This window comes from Lepidochelys olivacea, assembly GCF_965140295.1.
Source record: "Lepidochelys olivacea isolate rLepOli2 genome assembly, chromosome: 3".
Lineage (NCBI taxonomy): Eukaryota > Metazoa > Chordata > Testudines > Cheloniidae > Lepidochelys > Lepidochelys olivacea.
Genome location: NC_140413.1, coordinates 139,754,049 through 139,777,214, shown reverse-complemented (window position 1 = coordinate 139,777,214; position 23,166 = coordinate 139,754,049). Strand labels below are relative to the sequence as shown.

At 42.8% G+C, this 23,166-nt stretch overlaps 1 protein-coding gene across 1 annotated transcript in view; it reads right to left on the bottom strand.

Moving 5' to 3' along the window:
- The window catches only part of WDR64 (WD repeat domain 64), a gene marked incomplete at its 5' end in the record, with an annotated part of 135,385 nt that overhangs the window by 97,228 nt on the left and 14,991 nt on the right, over positions 1-23,166 (bottom strand). The window contains 3 exons of the mRNA XM_084624940.1: positions 15,134-15,163; positions 21,305-21,408; positions 21,982-22,084. Coding sequence (XP_084481066.1) covers positions 15,134-15,163; positions 21,305-21,408; positions 21,982-22,084 — 237 coding nt within the window. The remainder of the gene's footprint in view (positions 1-15,133; positions 15,164-21,304; positions 21,409-21,981; positions 22,085-23,166) is intronic.

Sequence of the window (23,166 nt, the reverse complement as noted above, 5' to 3'; positions counted from 1 at the left end):
CATCACCTCCTGTAGCTAAAATATTTTATATATCACTGAAACTCTCCCTCTGCCTCCCCTTTTTATGGAAAAACTGTAACGTCTTTGATGACACAAAAAGATAGACATTTGTACATGTTATTTATGCCACTGGCTCAGAAAAATGGATATTTAGACTGACACAAAGTGTGGAGGTTATTTTTCCAGCGCATGAAGTTTTAGTTTTACCAGAGATTACTCACTCCACTACCCAAGACAAAAATATTTTTAGCTTTGGTTCCCACTCTATAGTATGTTCATACAGATTTCAGACTCCTTTCTACCTACTGATGTCAGGTAGCTCATAATACAATTCTGTACTTGTTTTACAATCACAAACAGCTGGGCCATGCACCTTATGTAGAGTAAGAATGAGAAATATAATAAATTATGAGTGATTTGTATTCAGTGGAATTGAAAGAGGAATTGTTAGTATTCTCTTAGATCTATGTATTCATTTTTACTTCTGACTGAATGTAATCTTGGCTGTCTTTAACATTCAGAGTTAGACTATTTATTAAGAAAAAAGAGAGGCGATGTTGTGTGGGAATGCATTAGACTTTTCTATGGATTTTTATGTAATGTGGAGGTTTTCTTTACAAAGAATATATTTTTTGCATCCTTTGTCTACTGGTAAGAGCAAAAGCCAGAAGTTATGCATGCCTTCACTTTTGTTAAATCACTGCTCACTTTATGTTGGAATTCACAAATTTAAAAAGTATTTGGTAAATCAGAGGAGATATAATTCTCTTCCCACAGATTTTGTGCAATTTAAAAGGAAATTATTGCTATGTTGCTCAGACTTGCACACAGGAACTTCAAAAAGAGGATACCACTTTGCATTTTTTATTTGCAGATCTCAATTTTTTACAAAGGTGAGTATCATTAACGTAACACCATTTTACAGATGGCTGGTATAGGCGCAGAGAGCTTATATGATTTTCCCAAGTTCACAGAGCAAGTAGCAGAGTTGGAGAGAGAACACAGGTCTTCTAATTCCTCCTCCACTGCCCTGCTGCCTGATGAGGCAGATAAAACTCAGTGCTTGAACGTTGCTTAGAAAAGACCTTAAACATCAAAGTGCCGTCTGTCTGTGTAGACACTAAGGGTATGTTTACACTGTAATAAAAACCATGGCACCAATTCTCAGAATCTGGATCAGCTGACTCGGGCTGGCACTGTGGGGATATAAAAGTGCAGTGTAGACATTTGGCCTTGGACTGGAGCCCAGGCTCTGAGATCCAACCCCCTTGCAGAGTCTCAGAGCCCTGGCTCCAGCCTGAGTGCAAATATCTACACTACAGTTTTATAGCCCAGGTACCCGAGGCCCGCAAGCTCAAGTCAGCTGACCTGGACCAGTCACACCTATGCCATGCCATGGGTCTTTTATTGAGTATAGACATACCCTAAGCTTCCAGGGCAATATGGGCAGTGAGAGCGTTATGCCCAGCTAGCAGCAGCTTGTATCTGTACGTGATTATAAATAAAAGACAGGATAGAGTTGATAGTGACAAGCAGATATTCTTTCCTGGTCAGACCTTTCAATCAAACATATTCAGCCCTCTTTTTTGTTGCATATGGAGGTACCCAGCCTCACCACTGCAAAAGGTTAAAAAGCATGTGCTGGGTCTGAACAAGGATCGAGTAATCTGATTGCAAAGGAAGTGCAATCAGACAAGAAGCAGAGGATGGTGCTTCTGCACTTAGAAGGCAAGAAGAGTTTTCCCTTATAAAATTATTAGTCGCCCTGAATTACGCCAGCAGCTGTTAGACGTTTCAAATGCATTCCGAATCTAAGAGTAAACTGCTGCAAAGTTGTGTGTCGGCTTCTCAGAGGCAAAAAAGGCAAAGCATCAGTTTCAGATTTCATTGACTGCTTGAAATATTTATCCAGGGCCTTTGTCTTTGTCTAAAAGAAAGGCTGACTGAGCTGCTGCTGTTGGCTGCAGTTCCTGCCTTAAATTGAGGCAAGTCAGTGGCAGCCAGTTATGGTGGGGAGCTAAGCTAAAGCCATGGAGGAAGTCTAATGATCTGATTCTACAGAGGCCAGTTTGAGAAGGATGAGAATTGGGAAGATGCTAGAAGAAGGAACTCTTTTATGATAACAGCCAACCAACAATTCATTGGATATTTCAAGCACTGTGCAAGTTGTATCAAGGGAACAAATCTCTTTGTCCCTGGAGTATGTCAGAAGGTAGCCATGGTTTCAGCCAGGACAGTGGTTATTTTTGCAGAATTGTCTGTAACATACCACACCTAAGGCCACAAAGCATGATTATGTAATAGGCAGATACAGGATCCACGGTTAATAAGTAGACCAAAACTGACAGATGTGACAGCTGGGATCAAGTGCTTTTTGCTCAAGAACAGAAGAAACAACTGGCCCATAAACTTGGGGTTACATAAGTTAGCTGGGACCCCAATTGTACTGACTTACAAAAGCCAGGCAGTGTTGTTGTAGCCGTGTTGGTCCCACTATATTAGAGGGACAAGTTTTTGAACTTACACAGAACTCTCCTTGTCTCTCTCATCAACAGAAGTTAGTCCAATAAAAGATATTTCCTCACCCACCTTGTATCTCTAAGAGCAGAGCAGCCACATGTAAGTGTCTGCTTTGCTGTTTAGAGTTTAGGATTGAAACACATGCTGAGAGGGCATTTAGAGATTCTGCATAATTATATCGGTGGAAAGAATCAAAGGATTAAGCTGAGAAGTACAGAATAGTTGACTGTATAATGGAGAGGCACGTTGAGTGGTGCAGCTAATGCTTTATGAGCAACACCGTACATAGGAGACATTACTTCCCATGCATAGTACTCTACTCCTAGTAATTGGGTAGTGGTACAGTTACTCTAGAAGAGTCATGTGAACCTTGGGCGATACACTGCCTTCTGTTTACTTGTTTCTGACGAGTCAGACCCTCTTGATTTGGGAAATGACTAACAGAGCTGAAAAGTTGGAATGCAGTCCTACCATCAGCTGTAAACTCAGTGTATTGATTGCTTCACTGTTGGAAAGAACAGAGGACCATTTTAATGAAGTAAAATAACCCTGTCATTTCTGGAAGGGAGACCATTATAGTTTTGCAAGGCAAAAATCAATACTTTGTGGAGTCAGGCGGTGGACAAGCAGTTAAAAAAATTGCAAGGGACGAGAATCATCTCCAGTGCTATTCAATAAAGGAACGTGATGATATGTGCAGCGAGGGTGTGGGCGCGTGTGGGCGAGGGTGACAGATTTGGATTAAATAGGAACTGTCACAGTCAGCTCCTGCATACTCAAAATCCAGACCATAAATAAAAGAATTTCATGTTTTTCTTTAAGATTTTTTTCCCCAAGTGTAGAGGTAGCATGTTCTGAGGTTGCCCTCTCTCTCTATGGTTTTTAGAAGGCACCTACCGCTTTCACATCTGACTCCGAAGGCAGAGGAGAGTTGACATTACAGAACAAGAGAGAAGTATTAGGTCTCAGTAGTGATCATGGTGGGGAGAGAGGAACATGGTTTATGCAAAGGCAGTGGAGAGAGAAGACAGTTTAAACCCAATCTGATTAGACAGCTTTCTTCCCTCTTTCATTTCTATTTGTTTTAAAGCTGAGAAAAGAAAGTGAAAGTTGTATAGCTTGTTAATTCCTACTTAAAACATAATACTTACACTAAAGTATACACTAAACAGTGTATGTGCAAAACCTAAGACTCTAAAACAGAACTCTGAAGAGTTGCACTACATATACACTGTTACAAGCCAATTCTGTTGCAACACTGCCTTAAAGTTTGTAAATAGATCATTTAAAACAAATATCTTACTACTATAAAATAAAGAAATTAGAAAGCCAGAAAAATTCAAATCTATCATTAAAAAAAAACAAAAAACACCTTCCAGAAACAGGAATTGGAAGTCTTGTTCTAAAAATCTTACTGTTGAATTCTGCTCCAATTTAAACCTGTGAAGACCTATGGTCAGTAGAGTTATTTCAGACTTACACTGGCACAAAGAAGCAGAATTTAGAACTTGTACTGTCAGAAAATCTAGAAATACTCATTTAAACTACCAATACCTGCAACATTGAATTGAGGAGTAGTTAGACTTTCAAACTGCATCTTGAGTATTGACTTAAACAGTGTGAATTTTCTAACACTTTAACATTTTATTCTCCCCACTAGAATAAGGAAGGAAAAGTTTAGCTCCATTTTTATTAGACTATTCCAATTTCTCAGTGTAACTCTCTCAATTTTTTCCTCCTACCTAAGGTGCAGAACCATCAAATAGCCGCTGAATGTGGGTTTCATCACTAAACTCTAACCAGCAAACTAGATATTCTCAAAATAGAACTTGGCAGCAGTTAGTCCCTAGGCAAATGCTATAAGGAATATGCATCCATGCGTTGCTATGTAGACTTAGCTTAATGCTCTGCAGCACCTCAGTGAAACCCTTCTGCGTCACAAGGGCTATGACTATTAATCCCCTCAAGGATTAGCAGTGAAACAAGAACCAATTTTGAGGCCTCAGGATCCTTTTCCCCCAGTTAGGCAGAGAACAAAACTATTTGCAACCAGATTTAAGTCTCTGTAATTATATAGTACTGGGGAAGGCCTGCAATGAGTTGATACTAAGTAATCCAGGCAGGGCTTTCTTGGATAAAGTACAATGTGGGCAACAGTCCAGCCATTTTATTATATAAGCCAAGATGTTTATCAGAGAACTGAGCATTACTTAGATGGCATTTTCACTAATAAGGAAAAAGACACTTGCACAGCTGACAAATTTGAGAGCCTTTTAAAAGCAGTAGGTTTGAAGATTAAATGTGTGTGTGTGTGTAATGTTATTTTTTGAAGGGTTGGGGGAATATGAAAGTTCAGGACACAGAATAATACATAGGCCCTATCCTTCACAAGAGGAGGAGGGTTTGGAATTAATTGCCTTGTCTGAGTGAGCAAGCAAGCAAACACACACACACACACGAGTATAAATTTGTCCTTTAGTAAAAAATTGTTATACTAAAAGCTCATCAAGATTATTCCTAACGAACTATAATGATCTTATATTGATATAGCACCTGTCCTTCCTGAAGACTCCAATGAGCGTCACAAGAACTAGTTTATATCTAAGCATACATTCACACAAAACACACTGCATACATCTCCAGGAATCGTTTCATGGCCCACTGCAATACAACCTGCTCTGGGTGGGAGGAAGAAGGCCGATAGGCAGAAAATTGGTGCACAGTCCCCACTACAACAGAGGGGAATTTTGACCAAGGACATCAACCAAAGACATAGTTTCTCCTTTAAGATTTTCCTGTTTTGAAGAGATAAGCCATTACTGACTGACAGGCTAAAAAATGTTTCAGAAAAATTCAATCGTAACACACACCACCCGCTATTTGTCTATACAGCAGCAGATTGCAAGTGTTAACAAAACAATCTGAACTCCAAATATGTCCTTTATTGCCTTAAAATGTTATTTATTTGCAGATTTATTTTTGCATAATGCAACAGCAAACAATGGATATAAAGATGTGTGCTGCATCAGTTTATTAAAAATTGTCAGTCAGGAAGGAATTCAGTGTGGAGAAATGCACAGGAACAAGTGGGCTCTGGAAAGAGCAGTGAAAGAACAATTTTTCTTTTGCTTTTTTTAACATATATGAGTTGAGGATTCACATTTTAAAACTGTCTGTGCCAAATTTATCTTTCATAACTCCACTGAAATTACTCCAGGGATTCATGACTATTAAAGCCAGAAGGGACCATTGTACTCTAGGTGGAAAACCAGAGAGAGAGAGAGAGAGATGGGTTCCTTCCATGAAATAGCCACAGCCAGCCTCTGGGAGGGCTATGCAAGAATGAAAACATCAGCACTGCCAATAAAGATAAACTGGAACATACAGTGCTGTACACTTTGAAAGGTGATAAGACCCAAAATGAAAGCCCCTGACACATGAAACATAACAGAGCCAACATAAGTCCTATTAAAAGGCCTAGGCTTTGTGAGTGCTCAGAAACTAGCAGTACCAAGCCCTGAAGAAGGCTTCAGCATGTTAACAGATTAGTCTTAATACTGACAAGTGTCATGCAGGTAAACCTCTTGGCAGCAGAGATTATCTATAGCTATGTGGCAGGCATCTGTGGAATTCCTCTGGAACTGTTAAAAAGTGTTGGACCAGCTATTCACTCAGTGCACTCTAAGATGGTATGGTCATCTACTCTGAATGCCTACCCACTTCCCTGTGAGAATCATCTTCAACTTTAACCCAATGAGAGAAGGATGGAAGAGATCCCTGGAAGATCTAAAGCACGATGGCGGGATGGTATTAAACACCTTTCCCTCGCATCCTACCCATAGATTCATAGATACTAAGGTCAGAAGGGACCATTATGATCATCTAGTCTGACCTCCTGCACAACGCAGGCCACAGAATCTCACCCACCCACTCCTGAAAAACCTCTCACCTATGTCTGAGCTATTGAAGTCCTCAAATTGTGGTTTAAAGACTTCAAGGAGCAGAGAATCCTCCAGCAAGTGACCTGTGCCCCATGCTACAGAGGAAGGCGAAAAACCTCCAGGGCCTCTTCCAATCTGCACCAGACTTTGTTTAGGAAAGAACATCATGGAGGAGCATAACGCATTCAGTGGCCTCTGCATCATCCAAGCAACAGCATAAAATCTAACCATTTGGCAAAACTCTTGCTATAAATCAGTGGCCTTGAGGCAGCACTCCTGTTGGTACTGCAATCCTTTAATGACAGGCAGCTGCCAGACCAGCCTAAGCACTCCCACTACTCCCTTTGGCCTGCCCTGTCTCACCCCTTCACTCCACCTCTAGCACCACTTTCCTACTCCTGCAAGAGGGTGTCAAACCTAAGCTGGTCCTGTCAGGGCCGGCTCTAGGCACCAGCAAAACAAGCAGGTGCTTGGGGCGGCACGTTTCTAGGGGTGGCATTCCGGTGCCGGCCATGCCGCCCCTAGCAACGTGCCCCCTCCACCCCAGCTCCGCCTCTGCTCTGCCTGCTCCCCTGCACGCGCTGCTCGGCTTCTGCCCCCTCCCTCCCAGGCTTGCTGCACATGAAACAGCTGTTTCGCGTGGCAAGCCTGGGGGGGAGGGAGGAGAAGCCGAGCGGCGGCGCGCTCGGGGGAGGCGGCGGTGGTGGAGCAGAGGTGAGCTGGGGCGGGGAGCGGTTCCTCTACCCCCCGCATTACTTCCTGCGCTCCCTCCCACACCCTTGCTCACCTCTGCTCTGCCTGCTCCCCTGAACGTGCTGCCTCTCTCTCACCTGAGAGGGAGGGGGGGAGACGCAGAGCGGCGGCGTGTTCAGGGGAGCGGGCAGAGCGAAGGTGAGCTAGGGCAGGGGGTTGCGGGGGAGGGGGAGCTGCAGGAAACAATGGGGGGGGAAATGCGGCATGCCCAGGGGAGGAGGCAGGGTTGGGGATTTGAAGAAGGGATTGGGAAGGGGCGGAGTTGGGGCGGAGCCAGGGGCGGCACAAAAAAAAAAAAAGCAGGGGCGGCCAAAAATTTTTTTGCTTGGGGCAGCAAAAATTCTAGAGCCGGCCTGGGTCCTGTATCCCAGCTCCTCCTCTATGTCCTGCCATAGCTCTCTGGAGCTTCTGCCTAATTCTCACACCTCCCTCTAATTCTGACCATCCTGCTTTTTGCTAACCTTTCCCCTTCAGTCTCATTACAATCGACTGCATTTGACCTCTCTTCCCTCATTACGAGGCCATGCCTCAAATCTAATACTCACCATTCCATCCAACCTTTCCCAGCTCTCTGCTTCTGTGCCGTTCCCCTTCTCCCTCTCACTTCCCCATCCATGCCTCCCTGATGCTACTGCGGAGCTTCCCACCCTACCTCCTGTTTATGCTCACCTCGGCTCTCATTCAACCAAGCAGCAAAATGAAATCTCAAGTCATTTCTCATCCTGGTGCAAATGAACGTTAGTACTGAACAAGATGGTTAGTACAGAGGGATGCAAAAGAGTGACAAGGAGGAGCAGAATAAGTTAAAAGCAAGCAGACTACAGACCACAAAAATCAGGGTCAGGTTATACACGCCCATGTGTGTGTGCGTGGGTGCGTGAGTGCATATACACACAATTCAGCCACTGATCTACACACATGTACACATATTTAGCAGCAAAATTTGCCCCTCAGAATGAATGACAACTAGTACAATAGTGAAATATGCTATCTGGCTGCCCTGTGACATGTTTTAGCACATTCATAGTGTGTTCATTCACAGGTGACAGCTGAGGAAACTTTTGTTTTGATATTTTATCTTTACACTGAAAGCCATTTGGAAATCTCCAATTGCTATAGAAAACCACTAATCTTTCCATGATAATATAGTGTGTGTTCTACCTTCAGTATATGCAACCAACTATAATGAAGTTTTCCATTTTTCTGGCAAAGGCAAGAGTCACAGATTCAACGATTTTTAGGTCAGACGGGACCATCAGATCATCTAGTCTGACTTCCTGTATAATACAGGCAATATAATTTCATCCAGTCACCTCATATTGAGCCCAATAACTTGTGTTCGACTGAAGCAGATCTTCCAGAAGGGCATACAGTCTTGATTTGAAGACATCAGGAGATGGAGAATCCACTACTTCCCCAGTGATAACAGATTGAAGTTTGTTGACAATTTCAAAATAGTCAGAACAAATCGTTTGGGGTTAGACTGAAAACTTTTCACATTTTGGATGCATCAAAGAATCAAAACAAGTTTTGTTTCAGCTCAAACTAGATGTTTTGTTTCAACAAAGTGTATTCAATTTCAACCATTTTAAAACATTTTTAAATTTAAAAATAATAAAATTAAAGGAAATTTTGAAACAAAGTCATTTGTTATTGAAAAATTGAAACACATCATCAGCTTCACTGTTAAAAATCTGTGCCTTATTTCTAATTTCAATTTGTCTGGCTTCAACTTCCAGCCATTCTTCTTGTTATGCCTTTCTCTTCTAGATTAGAGGCCTTTAGTAACCACATTTTTTCCCAAGCTGGTACTTATACACGGTAATCAAGTCACCTCTCAATCTTCTTTTTGGGAAGCTAAACATATTATTTCTTTAGGTCTTTAACTATAAGTCATTTTCTCTAGTCCCCAAATAATTTGTGGCTCTTTTCTGCACCCTCTTCAATATCTTTTTAAAAATATGAATACCAGAACGGCATGCAGTATTCTAGTACTGGTCTTACCAGCACAGTATACAGAGATAAATTTATCTCCCTACTCCTACTCACTACCCCCATGTTTACACATCTAAGGAGCACATTAACCCTTTTTGCCACAGCATCGTACTGGGAGCTCATGTTCAATTGCTTGTGCACTATGACCCCTAAATCCTTTTCAGAGTACCTGCTTTCCAAGATGCAGTCCCCCATTCTGTTGGTGTAATCTGCATTCCTTGGGACTAGATGCATAACTTTGCATTTGGCTGTATTAAAATGCATTTTGTTTGAATGGGCCCAGCTTATCAAGAAACCCAGATTGTTCTGTATGAGTGCCCTGTCCTCATCATTATTTACCACTCCACCAATCTTTGTTTCATCCACAGCTTTTATCACCAGTGAATTTATATCTACTTCAGGATTATTGATGAAAAAGTTGAATAGCATCAGGCCTAGTACAGATTCCTGTGGAATCCCACTAGAAACACCCCTATTCACTGATGATTCTGATTTACAACTACTTTGAGACTGATCAGTTAACCAGTTCCTAAACCATTTAACATGCATTTTATTGCTGTTGTACAGTGCTAATGTTTAAACCAGCATGTTGGGCAGTACTAAGTCAAATGCCATACACAAGTCAAGATATATTACATTGATGTAGTTATCTTTATCAACCAAACTTGTAATCTCATCAGAGAATGAAATCAGGTTTGTTTGTCCATAAAACCATAAAGGAAACAGGAAAGGATCTACTGACAACTCATGTTCTTCTTAACAATCTGGTATTTGGAAAAGTTCAGATTGTACAAGTATTCCAGGAGACTTGGCTTTTATTCCTGGATCTGTCACACAATTGCTGTGTTATATTGGTCAAACTCACACCCTTCCTGTGCCTTGACTTTCCTGTCTTTTAAATGGGACCATTCCTTTCCAATCATGGTTTCATGAATCTCAGTTTTTTAAAATGCTATGAGAATTTAGACTGGAAGGAGCATAAGGTGTTATTCTGCAATACAGTGGCAAGAGCACTGCTGCTGAGAATTATCTATCAGCAGATGGAGAGTTCAGAGAGATTTTCTCACTTAACTTGTCATCCAGCATCACTTCATTTTCATAAAAGATACAGATTGATGGATGATCTAAAAGTGGCATCACAGACCAGATTAAATCAGATGAAAATGTCTTAATTTCAGACAGAGAAGAACGGATTGTTAATTCTACCATGCTGTTTCTGAAAATCTGGGACCAGAAATAGAAGTCCTGCAAGGCAAAGATGTCCAGCTATTCAGAAATTAATCAGGAGATACGGCAACACATTATTCACAGCTCTTCATTCTAACACTAATTTAGCTGCTGGGGCTATGACGTCAGCTCATGTAGTTTAACACAGCACTCCTAAAGTTATTGGAGATGCATAGATTTATATCAGCTGAGGATCTGTCCCTGGAATCTTACTAAGAGTTCAAATACCGATTACTGAAATGAAAATTACAATTTTAATATACACTCTTTATTTTTTAAGACATATAGAATCATAGAATCATAGAATCATAGAATATCAGGGTTGGAAGGGACCCCAGAAGGTCATCTAGTCCAACCCCCTGCTCAAAGCAGGACCAATTCCCAGTTAAATCATCCCAGCCAGGGCTTTGTCAAGCCTGACCTTAAAAACCTCTAAGGAAAGAGATTCTACCACCTCCCTAGGTAACGCATTCCAGTGTTTCACCACCCTCTTAGTGAAAAAGTTTTTCCTAATATCCAATCTAAACCTCCCCCACTGCAACTTGAGACCATTACTCCTCGTTCTGTCATCTGCTACCATTGAGAACAGTCTAGAGCCATCCTCTTTGGAACCCCCTTTCAGGTAGTTGAAAGCAGCTATCAAATCCCCCCTCATTCTTCTCTTCTGCAGGCTAAACAATCCCAGCTCCCTCAGCCTCTCCTCATAACTCATGTGTTCCAGTCCCCTAATCATTTTTGTTGCCCTTCGCTGGACTCTCTCCAATTTATCCACATCCTTCTTGAAGTGTGGGGCCCAAAACTGGACACAGTACTCCAGATGAGGCCTCACCAATGTCGAATAGAGGGGAACGATCACGTCCCTCGATCTGCTCGCTATGCCCCTACTTATACATCCCAAAATGCCATTGGCCTTCTTGGCAACAAGGGCACACTGCTGACTCATATCCAGCTTCTCGTCCACTGTCACCCCTAGGTCCTTTTCTGCAGAACTGCTGCCTAGCCATTCGGTCCCTAGTCTGTAGCTGTGCATTGGGTTCTTCCGTCCTAAGTGCAGGACCCTGCACTTATCCTTATTGAACCTCATCAGATTCCTTTTGGCCCAATCTTCCAATTGGTCTAGGTCCTTCTGTATCCTATCCCTCCCCTCCAGCGTATCTACCACTCCTCCCAGTTTAGTATCATCCGCAAATTTGCTGAGAGTGCAATCCACACCATCCTCCAGATCATTTATGAAGATATTGAATAAAACCGGCCCCAGGACCGACCCTTGGGGCACTCCACTTGATACCGGCTGCCAACTAGACATGGAGCCATTGATCACTACCCATTGAGCCCGACAATTTAGCCAGCTTTCTACCCACCTTATAGTGCATTCATCCAGCCCATACTTCCTTAACTTGCTGACAAGAATACTATGGGAGACCGTGTCAAAAGCTTTGCTAAAGTCAAGAAACAATACATCCACTGCTTTCCCTTCATCCACAGAACCAGTAATCTCATCATAAAAGGCGATTAGATTAGTCAGGCATGACCTTCCCTTGGTGAATCCATGCTGGCTGTTCCTGATCACTTTCCTCTCATGCAAGTGCTTCAGGATTGATTCTTTGAGGACCTGCTCCATGATTTTTCCAGGGACTGAGGTGAGGCTGACTGGCCTGTAGTTCCCAGGATCTTCCTTCTTCCCTTTTTTAAAGATTGGCACTACATTAGCCTTTTTCCAGTCATCCGGGACTTCCCCGGTTCGCCACGAGTTTTCAAAGATAATGGCCAGTGGCTCTGCAATCACAGCCGCCAATTCCTTCAGCACTCTCGGATGCAACTCGTCCGGCCCCATGGACTTGTGCACGTCCAGCTTTTCTAAATAGTCCCTAACCGCCTCTATCTCCACAGAGGGCTGGCCATCTCTTCCCCATTTTGTGATGCCCAGCGCAGCAGTCTGGGAGCTGACCTTGTTAGTATATTTGGTTCCCAAGTAGTTCCAGAACGGCTAACTTTATAACAGCATATATTTGAGCTGGCTGGAAAATAGAGTTTCTGTCCCATGAAAAAATATCAGGATTTTGAAATTTTCTTTCATCCTGATTCAGGACGAAAAGTTAAAATCTTGAAGTCTTTTGCCGAATGAACTATTTAGCAACAGTTCATTCTGGACATATCAAAACACTGGTTTCAACATTATTGAAAATAACTCAATTTGACCTTTTTTTAACACAGAACAGGAAGTCCAATAGTGGCCATTTTGATTTCAATTTGCAGTGCGTCAGTCGGTCAGGAGAAGGGCAAGAGGAGGGCTAGTTGAGTAGTGAGGGGAGGACTGTCTGACATACAGACACAAATAAATAAAAACTTCTTGTCCCTAGGGTGGGAGATGAGGGCAGTCAGTGACCAATAGCTAATCCCAGAGATCCAAGATTAGGACTAATCTACACTACAAAGACTTTGCTAGCATAGCTATACTGACAAAGGCTCCTAGTGGGGACAACGCTTACACAGGTTAAAGCACCTCCCCAAGTGGCATAAACTCTACCGGCAAAAGGAATCTTAGGGTTAACACTAAGGCCAGGTCTACACGACAAAGTAACTCATTATCACTGCAAAATACCCGATGGATTCTTTGATTATATTCTCCAACCAGCAGGCAACAAAATCATCCTAAAGGTTTCCAAAATATTGAAAGTTCATTTATGTTTGTTCAGGAAAATCAGGGTCACTACTAAAAAAAACCTCAAAGCCACAAAAAACCCAAACAAGCAATGAAAACAACAACAAAGAAGCTGTGCCATGGTGCAGCAGTATTCCCTTTCCTAAACAATATTTCCCAGAATTGTTACATTTAAAAAGAGTCAAAGAACACCTTCCTCCTATGGGACCTTCCTTCAAATCACATTTACATTCACAGGATGAATCCTTCAGTAAAGCCCTGGGGACTACAGAAATTTGAGGCCCATGTCAGACAAGCATAGGATTTATGCAAGGCATTTAACCCCTGTTTGGTTGTGACACCTTAATAGTAGCTTGTTGGTTAGCACAGCCAGACATCGGGTGCGATTTCCACCTCATTGACATGCATGTCACAAACTGTTTTAACCACTTCTGACAACATCTATAAAAAACGCAGAATTTTATAGGGGATCTGATACAAGGATATTAACACAGAGAACTATGAAGTTAGGAAGGTGCCAATGCTCAAACAGTAACAGAGAACACAAGCCATAGCTGGTTTCCATATCCTGACCAAAATAATACACACCTACTTGTGCATGGTAGGGTGTTTCTGCTATCTCGTCACAGTCATGTGTGTCTATTTTAAAATACATCCCTGCAGTGACTACAAAGGTCAAATTAGTCCTTGCAACATCAGTTATAAGTTTAGGTGGATGGTAGTTGGAGAAGTTGGGTGGGTGGCCTAAAATATCTTTATTTCCTCTTAAGCAACACCTGCTTTGGTGGATCCATCAGCACAATTGCCCTGGCCCTGAGGGACAGGATATCTTCACTGATTGCAGCAAGGGGTCACAGCAGCTGTTAGGATTGATGACAGACTTTGGTCCTCAAATCCTCTGAGGTAATGTGCTTTCCTAAGATCTGCAGTGCTATGTGATATATGCCATCATGTGCCAGCAATGCCCCTCTGCCATGTACATTGGCCAAACCGGACAGTCTCTACACAAAAGAATAAATGGACACAAATCTGACATCAGGAATCATAACATCCAAAAACCGGTAGGAGAACACTTCAACCCCTCTGACCACTCAGTAAAAGACTTCAGGGTGGCAATTTTGCAACAGAAAAGCTTTAAAAACAGACTCCAACAAGAAACTGCTGAGCTTGAATTAATACACAAACTAGCTACCATTAACTTCGGTTTGAATAGAGACTGGGAGTGTCTGGGTCATTACACATATTGAATCTATTTCCCCATGTTAAGTATCCTCACACCTTCTTGTCAACTGTCTAAACGGGCCATTTTGATTATCACTACAAAAGTTTTTTTCTCCTGCTGATAATAGCTCATCTTAATTAATTAGCCTCTTACCGTTTGTATGGCAACTTCCACCTTCTCTGTATATATATATATATATATATATATATATATATATATATATATATATACACACTTACTATATGTTCCATTCTGTGCATCCGATGAAGTGGGCTGTAGCCCATGAAAGCTCATGCTCTAATAAATGTGTTAGTCTGCAAGGTGCCACAAGTACTCCTGTTCTTTATTCTCAGGGTAAAATTTAGCCTTCGGAGTGTATTCATGTATGTCAGTCAATCAACTATATGATCCAATTAGGAATCTGTAGAATTGCATTTCACTACTCAGCATGCCACTTTTTCTTACTAAACTCGTAGTGTCAACTGAATCTCACCACTTACCCTGCAGCTCCAGGAAAGATGCTGGAAAGATATACATGTGGGTGGGTGGGTGGGAAGAGGCATTTGGTGGAAGAAATACTTATCTGAAGCATCCTTCCACCCAGGGAAACAGATACCCAAACTTCTCTGTAATTGAGAGGAAAGAATTGAACCAGAATATCCTGACATGCAGCACTATGCACAATGATGCAGGAGACTCAAGGAGAAAAGGAGGCTTAGAATAATGTTTACTTTCTAATTATTTCACTTCATTAACTGTTGATTTGTAATTGATTTTCTATCTAATTAGAAGGGGGGAAAAACCCAAACTTACTGCAATGTTTGTGCTTGTCAGAGCCCTCATCTGAAAACAAAACAGAAACAGAAAAAGATCATCAGTAGATGGCAGTGGAATTAAAAATCTGAGCACAGTCAGCTCAACAATCACCACAGGCAGAGAGTTAGTCACTTTGCTTTTTCTAGGCTCTGGAACCAAATGGAATAACAAACCATGTCTCATAGACCAGAAGGGACCTTCATGATCATTTAGTCCAGGGGTGGGCAAACTTTTTGGCCTGAGGGCCACATTGGGTTTCCAAAATTGTATGGAGGGCCGGTTAGGGGAGGCTGTGCCTCCCCAAACAGCCAGGCATGGCCCAGCCCCTGCCGCCTATCTGACCCCCCACCTGCTTCTCTCCCCCTAACGCCCCCCCCCAGGACTCCTGCCCCATCCAACCCCCACCCCCATTCCCTGTTCCCTGACTGCCCCCGGACCCCATGCCTCTGACTGCCCCCCACCACCCCATCCAACCCCTCCTCTCATTCCTGACTGCCCCCCCCAGGACACCTGCCCCATCCAACCACCCCTTCTCCCTGACCGCTCCCGGAACCCCTGCCCCTGACTGCCCCCCACCGCCCCATTCAACCCCACCTCTACTTTCTGACTGCCCCCCAGGGACCCCTGCCCCCATTCAACCCCCCTGTTCCCTACTCTCTGACCACCCCAACCCCTATCCGCCACCCTGAACTCCCCTACCCTCTATCCAACCCCCCCCGTTCCCTGCCCCCTTACCGCACTGCCCAGAGCACCGGTGGCTGGCGGCTCTACAGCCGCGCTGCCCAGAGCACCAGGACAGGCAGCTGCACCAGCCAGCTGGAGCCAGCCCCGCCACCGCGCAGCACAGAGCACCGGGTCAGGCCGTGGCTCTGCAGCCCCACTACCCAGAGTATTGCGCAGGGGGCGCAGTGAGCAGAGGCTGCGGGGGAGGGGGAACAGCAGGGGAGGGCCTGGGGGCTAGTGCCCCAGGCCAGAAGCTCAGGGGCCAGGCAGGAGGGTCCCGTTGGCCGGATGTGGCCGGCAGGCCATAGTTTGCCCATCTCTGATTTAGTCTGACCTCCTGCACATCTCAGGCCACAGAACTTCACCCACCCACTCCTGTAATAGGCCCATACCTCCTGTGTGAGTTACGGAAGTCCTCAAACCTTGATTTAAAGACTTCAGGTTACAGAGAATCCACAAAGTGCAATTGTTTTCTCTTCATCTGAATGGGGGAGACTTGGTGTTAGGACTAGTGGGTTCAATTGTTCAGCCTGCCAGTGACTTAGAGCAACAAAGAGAGAGATGCTGTATCTGTAAAATGGGAATGAATAACTGCCATCTGTCTGCACTTTGAGATCCTTGAGGGAAAGAGAGAAGTGCTATATGTCCATTTTTATAATGGCGTTCATGATAAGTCTTGTTCTGATGCAAGGCTGCTGCAGCCGGATTCCCAAGAAGATCAGTTAGTTTATTTCTTTATACATGGAACTATTCAGCTTGCAAGAGTGAGAATCCTGAACCAACCTTTTCTCTCCTGCAACCCCACAGGCAGGCAGCCCCGCCTCCTACCAGGATCTCACCATCATCTGTTTGCCACTGGTTTCTCTCAGATGTGCCCCAAACCCTCTATGGGCCACTTCAGTCATACATAGAAAATCTAGGACCAAATTCTGCCTTTGGAGGTGCAAGTAGGGAATACTCATTGGCTGCAGTGGGAGACTGAACAGGAAGCTGCCTTTTCAAGTCTTCCCTAAAACAAACTCCACATGCTGTGTAGAGTTAACAATCCACTAGCTTCCTGAGGTTTGGCTTTATTGACAAAGAAATTAAAACAGATTTCACCACCAGGATTCTGCCCAGGCATGGCTGCTCCTACTGCTCCTCATCAGACCACACCCCAGATCCTCCCTCTCTAGAAAGCCCCTCCCTTGTATCTGATGAGATGGGTAATGAGATATCGTCCAGTGGGATCAACATTTGCTGTCAATCTAGAGTGCTTCAGGCAAATGCTGCCAGCCTGTGAGAGCCAAATACATCTTAGAAAGAAGGGTAGAATTTTGCCCTCAGAGATGAATTTACTGGTTTAGAAATTAATAATTAATTTTCCTTTTCCTCTACTTTAAACTTTAATAGCTGCAGACATAAGGGAGGGTGTGCGGGATTTACATTATAGCACTCAGTCTAGAAAAGCCTCTATGCTGTATTTATGTTGGAAGATAATTACATCTGAACAATTTACACAGCACACTTGGATGATGGAAGTGTGTCACTTGATAAGTTAAGTGATGATGCTGAAAGCCATCCAATCTGAATCAATCATTCTGAGAGTTGTGTAATGTAAATGACACATGCAGCTGTCAAAGCAATAATTTGCTGGAAATCATTTATTTTCCACTCTTTTACTAGTGTAGAATGAGGCAGACAGATATGCTGTGGGGTGACTAGAATCCTCTTCACTATTTCTATTTTCATTTGTAAAACAATTTTTTTCTTCTTTGCCATTTCCACCTCCCCTGGCTTCCAATTATTCTCAATTCCAGCCCCCTGTGTCCCAAAATCTCAACATGAGGAGAACACACTTTTTGAAGGAATACACCTGGAAGGCCATACAATTGCTTAGTCAAATTTGACTCCTGAATGTTACTTTGTGTAAGGTTAGTGGTGCCAGGAGAACACTAAATCAAACTATATGTTGCTTGTGAACACCAGTGTTTTGACTTCGATGGAGGCATGTTGGAGTTACACCAGTATAGAGTGCAGAATTTGTCCTCAAGTCTATTATACCAGGAGAAATGTTTCTGCTTAGATGGGCACCCAAAAGTGTCATGATAAAGATCCAGAAAGTCACTATTCACATCAGACCAAGCATTGCCCATGGATTCATGGACATGGCTGCCACTGACTCAAGTGGGAAATATGTGCATCCAAAACCCAGAACCCTGTTCAAGTATCTAATCAAGTACAATCAGAACCTTAAAATAAATAAAACCTGAGTCTATTCATGAAGGCAGTGCTCATGAAGTGACAACCCAAAAGACAAATGACCTCTGTATGCACATTGCAAGACCCATAAGTTTAGCTACAAGGCAAGCTTCCTCACATCATATGACCCTGCCAATATGCTACAGAGTTGGCCTAGAGGAAACACCACTAAAGATGAGACACTAGGGTCCATTCCTTTTGAATCTTGATCTCTGGACCAAGGCTGCTGAAAAAGGTGCTAACACTGTTTTGGCTTTGATGTGGGCTCTTCTGCTAGTAACTGGAATCAGACCAACTGATTTCACAGCTAGAGACAAATTCTGCTGTCACTTGGGGTCTGTCTACACTGCAATTGGAAGTCTGATTGCAGCACACGCAGACATACCGGAGCTAGCTTTGATCTAGCTAGCGTGCATACTGATAGCATGCAGTGAAGCCATGGCAGCATGAGCTCCAATGCAGCCTAGCCATGTGAGTAAGTACTTAGGGTCTCAAGTGGGCTTGTATAGCATACGCTGAAGCCCGTGCTGTTGTGGTTTCACAGTTATTGGTACTCTCACTAGCCAGATTAAAGCTAGTGTGTGCCTGTCTACATGTGCTGCAATCACATCTTCGACAGCAGGGTAGACATATACTGGTACTGGTGTAAACCCAGAGCTATTCCAATGAAGCCAATGGTATTACACCTGTTTAAATCCACAGTAAGTGAAATCAGAGTGTGACCCACTTGGTAATGCTTTCATCATTTTCCAAGCAGCATGCACAGTTATACCAGCATGACTCAAAATCTCCATGCACAGCTTCAAAGACCAAGATGTAAAATCATTTAAACTCTGGAAATGAAATAGAGACACTGATGTCAAAGTGACGTCAATGGAAACTTGGAGGAGGCAGCAGCGCAGAACTATCTAAATAGCACAGGGAAAAATTTATTTTTTATTGCTGTGCTGGGTGGAATTCTTTTGCCTTGGTTTGTAAGAGGGATAATGTTCCTGAAGACAGAGGCCTGGGCTTTCGGATAAATTATTTCAGTAGTTACCAAATGCCTCAATTTTGCTTTGGCATTTAATTACCCATATGAATCTTTGGTTGCCTCGTTCACTCTTTCCATGAGCATTATGTCCTAATTAGTTGAAACACCTGGACTGTGTTATTGTTGCTTTAAAACCTAACTGCATTTTTACAATATTGTGATAGACTGGCTGCACTCCGATCACAGAAATGACAATCTGCACAGATGTGTGATGTATGTCCCCTGCATTTTATAGCCTGGCTAGAGTAGATTTCTTTAACCATTCATAGAATATCTTAGACTCCTTGACAAATGTTGCTTTAATAATATTTGGAGTCTGAACTGCTATTAAACTGGTTACTGGAGAGTACTAAATGAGTACACTGTTCTAACCCTTCAAGATTCACAGGCCTTTTAGATCAGAAATTCCTCAAAAGGTGGAAATTCCACCCTGACACAACTCCATTAACTTGAGAAGAGCTGTGTCTTTTTAAACTAGGGCTGAATTTGGCCCCACAACTCTAAAATGTCAAATAGTGCACATCTGGGAGAATTTCACAATAGACCCTCCAAAACCACATAAACCCTGTGTTACCTGTGCTTGGGGGTGAGGAGGTGATGCAACTGCATCAGGTGCCCTCAGACATTGCAGAAGTGGGCTCCCCATTGCTCTGAAGAAAGGACTGCTTATATCAATGCACACGCATGGAATGCCTGCATAAGAGAGTAAGGAGGGGCTGCATCTGTTCTTGTAGCCCACAGTCTAGAGAACTGGCTTTGGAGCCGGTGTGACGCAGGCCTGTGGCCTCCCAGCAGGTCCTTGTGGAGTTCTGAACAAAGTCCATTTATCTGAGTTTCTGCATGTGAGTTCACCTCTGATGAGCGACTCTTCGAACATGCAGTCAACAGGTTACTTCCACAAAAGCATTTAGACATCAGTATAAGTTAAGTTGCTCAGTGATAGAAATATGCTGTGACAGCTACATCTTTTCTTGGTTAGTACACAACAAGGCATAATTTCATGATGATAATAGAAAAAGTGCTTAGAAGGAAAGCCAGTCAGTGGCAGATATGGGATCATAGGACCCCCTGATGCCTGAGTGAATTTTTGAAGGACTTGAGGACCCAGCTAGTCCAATATCCTGTCTCAGATGGCAGCCAATAGAAGATACTTCAGAAGTTAAAAGAAATCTGTAACGGGGGTGAGTAGACTGGGCCCAATACCCCTGTGTCAGAGCAGGTGAGCCCAGTCTAGTCAGTTAAAAGGTCTGGGCTACCCCTGGACCAATAAAGGGCTGCTAGAGGCCAGGCAGCAGACAGTGATTGAGACAGACTGTGCCTAGGGAAGAAAAGCCATGGTGGAGAGAAGCTAACCCCGTGAGGAGTCCCTAGAGCAAAGAGCCAGGTGCTCAAGGAGACAGCTCGGGGGCTACTATTCCAGGAAGGGGGCCAAGCTGATGAGAGCTGGGGAGTTGTCAGGAGCAGGGCACTAGAGACCCCGAGGAGAGGTGACCCTGAAGCCTGAGAGCAAAGAGCGAGGTAAAAGACTGCTTTCTCTTCATTTCACTCGCGTGTGGAAACGAATAAACCTGTGTGGCAGCACATGGGTGACAGTTGTAAGGTGGGGGAGAAGCCCTGCACTGTCACATAACCCCAGAGTAGACACTTACGGAATTGCCAATGCATAGGAAAAGTTTCAAGAGGCTGGTAAATGCCCTGAAGCACAAGGATTTAGTTCCTGTAAGCGTGCCTTTAAACTTATTAAACGTGGATATTCTCAAATAACCATATAAGTGTCCAACCCTTTTTTGACTCCTTGCTCTCACTTACATATGTAGCAATGAGTTCTACAGCTAATTGTGCTTTTTGTAAAAGTAAAAAAATAAAAAAAACAAACTCCAAAAAAGCCACCTGAGTTTTTAGAAAAAGCTCGACAGTTCCTGAGGAACCACCTTTTGAAATTTTAAGTGTCTGCACTTTCAGACAACTGTTGCAAGCTTGAAAGTAGGCAAGATTCACTAAAAATAAATCCAGTGACTATTTCCCTCAGTACTTAAAATTGTAGCAAAATTTACCTGGTTAAAAAGACATGTAGCTTTTACATATAAGCATGCACTTCTGTTTCATACTTCTTCAGTTCATAATATACAAAACAATGGGATAAAGAAAAATCTAGCATGAATCAGAATTACCTGACTGTTAAAAATGGTTAACGTTCCCTTCTGAGATGCTGTTATCATGAAATCCAACTGTGGCACCTTTGCTATACACTTAATCACATCTCGTCTCTTGACACCTGCCAGTGAAATAACATTTTTCTTTATCTCACATTTATAAAAAGCTAGGGAGACTAGGCAAAATACATAACTAGGAATAAGGTGCTAAGAGCACTTCCCTCGCTCCCATATGTAAAGGGATGGAGTTCAGAGATGTAATGGATGAGAATGCAGACTACTGGCTTTAAATAATCATACTGAACTTTCAAATATTAATATCTTGAGGATGGGGCTGGTTCCATACAGCAAGCTGCAGAGGAATGTGGGGATGGGTGGGAGGAGCAGAAGAGGTTTGTTAAGAAGTAGTTTGGGTCAGGTGATCTAGTCATTTAAAAATAAAAAGAAAAGAAGAAAACAGGAAGAATTTGAGAAAATGGGCGAATAGGCAAGGCCTGTGTGCTCAATGTATTGAGACATATTCAGGTACAAACAGGACAGTGATGAGGGCCTACGATTAAAAAAAGAGGGTAAATTATGAACATGGTAGAACAAGAAGTGTGCATAACAAACAAACAGCCACGTGACCTCATAATTGTATCCTCAAAAAAGTGTGCACTAGAATAGATTTTGGAATTAATATTAAAAGATGGCACCTGCTTTTGTAATTCGCTGTCTTCGGGACACCAGGAAAACCATGTTTTCTTCATCTAGTTGGGAAGCAAGGGCATCACCTTCTACTATAAAGTAGCCAAAGATCTAAGGAAAATCCACAAGAAAAAAAATTCTAAAAAACATGAATATATGCATAAAGATAAACATTCACCTGACTCTGCTCAGTATTATTTAACATCTTTTCTATAAATAATCACCTATCTATACAATTGTATATATATATATATATTTAATCACCTACTGTTATTCCTCTTCACCTGACCACTGTCTACTTGTTTGTTCTTAGATTCTGTGTTCTTCTGAAGTGTTTGGAAAACACCGAACACTTAGTGGGTGCTACTGCAAATAGTAATTCTATTAAAATGCAAAAAAATTGTTGGTGTAGCACTCTAGTTCATGTTTTACATGCAAAAGTCTTAAATGTTTTTCATTTCCACACTTCTGCACTTCCTGGTACAGGATAGGATTGGAAGAAATACTGAAACAATAGAAATATATTACTTTGTATCCTCATGAGAAAAGCTGAACATTTGAACGTCTGGAGTTGTACCACACACCATTTTGAAGCCTTGAGGTTTTCCCCCATACAATTTTATGTGGAAAACAAGGGCATGGGAGAATAGGGAAGACCTTGAAACAAGGTTGTTTTATACATTACACAGAGGTGTGTTGCAAGGTGAGTTCCCTGCTTTGGTGGTCTGCGCAGTACTCTCCCGAAATAGAAACAAAAGGTCTACTCCCTCTCCATTCCAGGGTGGGAAAAGGTTCCAAAATGGAAAGCCCTCCATGCTTTGGGTCCAAAAGCAGAGCAGCTGTCTCCTCATGAAGTGACTCCCATCTCACTGTGCTGCAAAACTTTTCACTCTTTTCCTCCTCTTTTCATTATGCATGTCACCGGGACCGGGTTAAGAAGACCCAGCTGCCTCTGTTACTCAGCCACCTAATCCCTTCCTGTGTGGTTTGAAAAAAAATCTCTAAATCTGACAGGAAAAAAATGGGATTGGAAGTCTTGACTCTACCTTAGCAGCTACATGGGCTCCCAGGATCCAAATAGGTCATATACCCCATCAAAGTCTCTTCATTTACTTTCTCTCACTAGTTCTAAAAATAGTGTGTTAGGGTGCTAGTCAAATATTCGCACATTTGTCTCACCTAGTCATTTTCTC